The sequence below is a fragment of the Bidens hawaiensis genome, unplaced genomic scaffold, assembly GCF_021521415.1.
Source record: "Bidens hawaiensis isolate Kalapana, Puna unplaced genomic scaffold, B.hawaiensis_p1.1 tig00000935_1, whole genome shotgun sequence".
NCBI lineage: Eukaryota > Viridiplantae > Streptophyta > Magnoliopsida > Asterales > Asteraceae > Bidens > Bidens hawaiensis.
This window is the reverse complement of record NW_027491054.1, coordinates 1502971-1509738: the sequence shown is the minus strand read 5'-3', so window position 1 is coordinate 1509738 and position 6768 is coordinate 1502971. Positions and strand designations below refer to the sequence as shown.

The window sequence follows — 6768 nt, the reverse complement described above, 5'->3', positions numbered from 1 at the left end:
GGTTTTATAACTCAGTTGTGGGTTGTGTAATCATTAGAGACTTGTTTTTGATTTCAATGCACATTGTAATCGAAGGAATGACAAACGAACCATGCTCGGCTAATCTCCTTTGTGTTTCCCTCGGATTGTAAGGTTTCGTATTATTTGTTGATTGAATATTTATATCTTTGCTGAGATAGTAATTTAATCTTATTGATTGCATTATTATGATGTTCGTGTATTGATTGATAAGTTGTTAGTTTGTTAAGTTCGTGTTCTAATCTGTCAGTTCTTGGTGCCATAGGCAATCGGGATTAATCGGGTGGAATTCGGGGTTGGATAATCTAATTGGTTTTTGAGTGATCGCCTTGCGTTTATTAATCCAAGTACTTAGTCTTCAATTACCACAATCATTTGCATATTCATGAATTATGTTTTTATAATTCGTCTCAGATTAAACGTTTATATTAACATTTATTGAAACCTGAAACCAAGGCATATCCTCTCATCTTTTATTGAAAAATCGTGTCAAGTGTTTTAATTAATTTTGTTAATCAAACCAAACAACCAATAATCTTTGAATTTATTTTCCGCAAATTAGTTTAAGTCAAACATTCTATAAAACTACTAGTAAACGCACTTTCCACAAACTCCCTGTGTTCGATACCCGCTTACCGCTATCTAATTAGTAGTAATCAGTTTATTTTTGAGTGAGTCTACGACCTCACGTCAAATTTTGGCACCGTTGCCAGGGAGTAGTGCGTAACGTGTGTTAGCTTTTGTAGTTTTTGTTTGTTATATTCGGGTTTACACTGGTTGTGTTCGTGTGCAGGTACCTACAGGTGTATGCATACGAGAGGCTCTAACAAGTCATCACCACTACTGTTTGATCCCGAAATCGAACGAACACTCAGATAGAATCGAGTTTTACTTCGAGAGAACAAACTTCTTGGTTCTCCGACTGCATTGAACACCACTATGGATTTACCGACTCCCACCACTGGTCAAACAATACCAACCACACCGCCACCTCCACCTCCACCTCCACCAACTTCCACCACCACAACTCCTTCACCAAATGAACCGAAACCAACATACACAACTTTACCCACAATTACTCCATATACTTACCCAACCTCATCAACATTACCACCATTCTCCCAAATTTTCCCTAATTTCGGACCATCATCGTCTCAACAAAACCAACCCTCTCCTTATCAACAAGAACCACCCATAGTCCATACCACTTCTAACTTTCAACCACCACCACAAACAAGTTTTCAATATCAACAACCTTTGAAAACTCAAGGTATTGATTATAGTGATGGATATGAGGAAGAGTTTGAGGGTTATGAAGCGGAAGGTTACTACACGGAGGGTGATAGCGGCCAAGTAAATCAAGGGAACTTTGCGTATGCTAGACAACAACGGGCACAAGGGCAACAGTTTCAACAACAAATTCCTTAACAAGGACGAACGTTTGAGGTTAGAACTAATGCACTGCAAAGTTTACCTAAGTACAAAGGGTTAGCAACGGAAGAACCCTATTTTCATTTGGAAGCGTATGATTCTATATGCAACACGATAGGGGGACAGGGCTTTACAGCAGATGAGGTAATATTGGTGTTGTTCCAGTTTTCGTTAGAAGACAAGGCGAAGAGATGGTTTTACACCTTATCTTCCACATCGGTTTATATTTGCGCCGAGATGCAATAGCAGTTTTTAGAGGAATTTTACACACCTCAAAAGACAACAGATGCAAGACGGGGTTTAAGAAGTTTTCAACAACAGTCGGGGGAGACGTTTCATGAGGCATTTGAGCGTTTCAACATGATGATTAAAATTGTCCTCATCAAGTAATTGATGTATGCTTGAATTGTAATGATGTATGCTTGAATTGTAATGAATTGGGTCATGCGGCGGATGTGTGTATGGTGGGTCATGAACAAAGTGAAGAAGTCAATGCTATTCAAGGTTAAGGGGGAGGTGTTAGAAATTACAATATGAACTCGAATACTTTCCACCTCGGGTTGAGGAATCATCCAAACTTTAGTTATGGGAATCCGACTACTCAATCCAACCCGAATTTCCAAGGGAGTCAAGGTAAGTTTGTTCCGCGCCAACAATACAATAATCAAGGGAATTTTAGAGGCAGGAACAATCAAAGCTTCCAAAGTCAATTTCAACAAAAGGGAAGTGGTCAAAGTGGATATTCGGGTCAAGGGTCATCAAGTGGGAATGAAGTCATGGACATGCTAAAGATGATGAAACAAGACATGCAAAGAAGAAATCAATTCGATGAAGCGCGCATGCAAAAAGACGAAGTTCGTGACAAAGCCTTCCAATCTTTGACTACTCAAATGGGTCAACTTGCAACCGAAGTGGCAAATTTGAAGAAAAACAAAGGCCAATTTCCGAGCGACACCAAGGTAATCCTTCCCATAGCTCTTCTCGTAATGTACCTATTAACCACGTTAGTGTTTTGAGAAGTGGTAAAGAGTATAAAACTGAATTATCACCGGGTTTGGTTGATGGGGTGGTTGAGGATATTACGGGTAATGAGAGTGATGATGAAGTTGAAACAAACAAACCCACTAAATATGTCATTTTTGAAAAACCGTTACAAACATCGGGTCAAACCCCAAATTTAAAAAGTAAAAACACGGGAGTTGAACCAAGTGCGGTTCCATTTCCTTCGGCTTTACTTGACCCGGGTAAGAAAAACATAATTTCAAAACGGGGTCCTCATAAAGAAGAAATGTGGGAGGTTTTTAAACAGGTAAAAGTCAACTTACCACTCCTTGAGGCAATCAAACAAGTACCCGCTTGTGTAAAATTTTTAAAAGAATTTTATACTCAAAAGAAGCAACAAAAAATGCCTAAACGGGTTGATTTGACTGATCCGGTAAGTGCGGTTCTAAAGGGGGATCTTCCTCTAAAGCTCAAAGATCCAGGAATGCCATTAATAAATATCCAAGTAGGTGATTTTCAAATGTCGAGGGCGTTATTAGATCTTAGAGCGGGAGTAAGCATTCTACCGGGGGGTTTATACGACCAATATGACTTTGGTCCATTAAAACGGGTTGAGACAACGGTTGTTTTAGCCGATTTATCTCATAAACTTCCCCGAGGGATTGTACGGGATGTTACAGTAAAAGTGGAAGAGTTTTACTATTCGGTTGATCCGACTAAACAAAATGTTATCTTGGGTCGACCATTTTTAAACACCGCCCATGCTATTATTGACTGTAGATCGGGTGCGGTTGATATGGCTTTTGGAAATAGAAAGAAGATATTAAATGTTTTCACTAACGGTTCTAATTCTTTATGTGATGATGAGTGTTTCATGGCAGACATAGTTGACAGGTGTGAACCGCATAAGTATGAGGAAGATGCTTTGGAAACATGTATTTGCAATTTTTCTGAACAGGTACACATTTGTGCTTTGAGGATGGAAGAGAAAAATCAAGAAGTGTTGGCAGCGAGAGAGGGACGACCGCCATGGACTCATCAAATTGAAAGTTTACCGGCAGAAATCAACTCGGATACAAAACCATCTATGGAATGTCCACCGAAACTGGAGTTGAAAAACTTGCCTAGCCATTTGAAGTGTGCGTTTTTGGGAGAAAATGACACATTACCGGTCATTATTGCCTCCAATTTGGACGAGTCTCAAGAACAAGAATTGTTAAAGGTGTTGAAGATGAACAAAGCAGCTATAGGTTGGACAATTGCTGACTTAAAAGGCATTAGTCCATCCATAGTCATGCACAAAATTATCACCAAAGAGGATGCAAAACCGACTCGGGAGACTCAAAGAAGGTTGAATCCAAATTTGAGAGAAGATGTGAAGAAGGAGGTATTAAAGTGGTTAGATGCGGGAATTATCTATCCTATCTCGGATAGTTCTTGGGTAAGTCCTACACAAGTGGTACCGAAAAAAGCAGGTATACAGGTAATTAAAGATGGAAGTGGTGAACAAATCGCCACCCGACCGGTCATCGGGTGGCGAGTTTTCATTAATTATCGTAAATTAAATGCCGCTGCATCTAAAAACCATTTTCCATTACCTTTCATTGACCAAATTATTGAAAAATTATTGGGTCAAAAGTATTACTGTTTTTTGGATGGGTATTCGAGGTATAACCAAATTGCAATTCACCCGGATGACCAACACAAGACCACCTTCACTTGTCCATATGGTACTTTTGCCCTTAGGCGGATGCCATTTAGATTATGTAATGCCACGGCCACTTTTCAAAGATGTATGAGGAGTATTTTTTCAGACATGGTCGGGGATTCACTTGAAGTCTTTATGGATGACTTTTCAATTTTTGGCCCAACTTTCGAGTCTTCTCTCAATGATTTAGAAAGAGTTTTGAAACGATGTGTTGAGACAAACTTGGTTTTAAGTTGGGAGAAAAGTCATTTCATGGTTCAAGAGGGTATTGTGTTGGGTCATGTAGTTTCAAGTAGGGGAATGGAAGTTAATCAAGCTAAAATAAAAGTAATTTCATCTTTGCCACCCCCGAAAAATGTCAAAGGGGTGAGATCATTTTTGGGACATGCCGGATTCTATAGGAGATTCATTAGGGTTTTAGTGCAATTGCAAAACCCTTATGTAATCTCTTATTGAAAGATGTCCCCTTTGAGTTTACTGATGAATGTTTGCAAGCTTTTGAAAGCTTGAAGGAGAAGTTAGTGGAAGCACCCATTTTACAATCACCAGATTGGTCAAAACCGTTTGAAACAATGTGTGATGCTAGCGATAGCACGGTTGGAGCGGTATTGGGCCAACGAGTGGATAAAAAGCTGGTGGTGATATATTATGCGAGCAAAACCTTATCCGAGGCACAATTCAATTACACTACTACCGAAAAAGAGTTACTTGCAGTGGTGTATGCCTTGGACAAATTTCGGTCATATATTTTGGGAAGTAAAGTTGTGGTGTATTTTGATCATAGCGCGGTCCGATATTTGATGGAGAAAAAGGAAGAAAAGGCGCGTTTAATTCGGTGGGTATTGCTTTTGCAAGAGTTTGATTTGGAGGTTCGGGATAAAAAGGGGTGTGAAAATGTAGTGGCGGATCACTTATCCCGATTCCATTAGAAGGTGTTGATGACACAATGGAAATAAACGAACGGTTTCCCGATGAACAATTGTTAGCCGTATCGACTGCACTGTGGTATGCTCATTTTGTGAATTATTTAGCCACGGGGTCTATTCCAAGTCATTAGGAGAAGAAAAGAAGACAACTGTTCATGGCCCAAGTGAAACAATATATTTGGGATGAACCGGACTTGTTTAAGATTGGTTCGGATCAAGTGATAAGGAGGTTTGTTCCCGATTCCGAAGTTGTGGAAGTGTTGACTCATGCACATACATCGGCGTATGGGGGTCATTTTAGTGGTCAGAAAACGGGTTATCGGGTTCTTCAATGTGGGTTTTATTGGCCCACCATTTTCAAGGATGCAAGTGAGTTTGCCCGACATTGTTTAAATTGTCAAAAAATGGGTAGTATATCAAAGAAAGATGAAATGCCATTGCAACCAATCTTGGTGGTAGAGATTTTTGAAGTATTGGGTATTGACTTCATGGGCCCGTTTCCAAATTCAAATGGGTTTTTATACATATTGGTTGCGGTTGATTATGTATCCAAGTGGGTAGAAGCGGTAGCTAAGAGAACTAATGATCATTCGGTGGTTAGCAAATTCGTTCAAGCGAACATTTTTGCTCGGTTTGGTATCCCGCGGGTTATTATTAGCGATGGTGGGTCACATTTTAAAATTTTCAATTTTGGGAAACTGTTAAAAAGATATAATGTGAATCACCGAATTGCTACTCCTTATCATCCGCAAACGAGTGGACAAGTCGAAGTGTCCAACCGACAAATAAAAGAAATTTTGATGAAGACGGTGCGGGTTGATAGAAAGGATTGGTCATCCAAGCTAGATGATGTGTTATGGGCATATCGGACCGCTTACAAAACTCCCATTGGTACAACTCCTTATCGGTTAGTGTATGGGAAAGGGTGTCATTTACCAATGGAGTTGGCACATCCGGCGTTTTGGGCGATAAAGAAGGTTAACGCGGATAACAATGAAGCGGGCGAGTTAAGAAAATTGAAGTTGAATGAGATTGAAGAAATCCGGGATGAGGCCTACGAATGTGCTTCCGCGTATAAAGATAAACGGAAAAAGGTTCGTGATGCAAAATTGAGGAAGAGGACTTTTGAAGTTGGTCAAAAAGTGTGGTTGTATAATTCAAGGTTAAAGTTGTTTCCGAAAAAACTTAAAAGTAAATGGATGGGCCCGTATGTCAATACACGAGTGGGTCGGTTTGGAGATGCAGAGATAGAAGATGCTCAAGACCAAACGAAACAAGTTGTAAACGGACATCGACTCAAACCGTATTTGGAAGGAAAAGACATCAACATGCTCTACGTTGTTGAGGTAAGCTACATCTTGTGTTCACCGGATGAGGTAACCAACTAAAAGGCCCAGGTTTGTTATACATTTTAGTTTAGTTTATTTTAATGTGTCTTTGGGATTACCGTTTTTGTCTTGGACTATTTTCGAGTTAAGTGTAGGAAATTCTTTTGAATTTTCTTTAACCCGATGTTGGGGACAACTCGGATTTGTCATAGGGGGTAGGGTAATTCCGTTTTTGTTTTTGATTTTCCGATTAATTGTCGTTTCTTGTTACGTGTTTAAAAAAAATATTTTGCAGGTCACACCGTAACCTACGGTGTACACCGTAGGCTACGACGGAGTACAAAAAGCCTACGCT

At 39.7% G+C, this 6768-nt stretch overlaps 1 protein-coding gene across 1 annotated transcript; it reads left to right on the top strand.

The window, feature by feature from the left end:
* The first annotated feature begins 6023 nt into the window (after positions 1-6023).
* On the top strand, positions 6024-6473 carry LOC143548312 (uncharacterized). Its single transcript, XM_077039520.1, has one exon. The coding sequence runs from the start codon at positions 6024-6026 to the stop codon at positions 6471-6473; it is 450 nt and encodes a 149-aa protein (XP_076895635.1).
* The last annotated feature ends 295 nt before the right edge of the window (positions 6474-6768 follow it).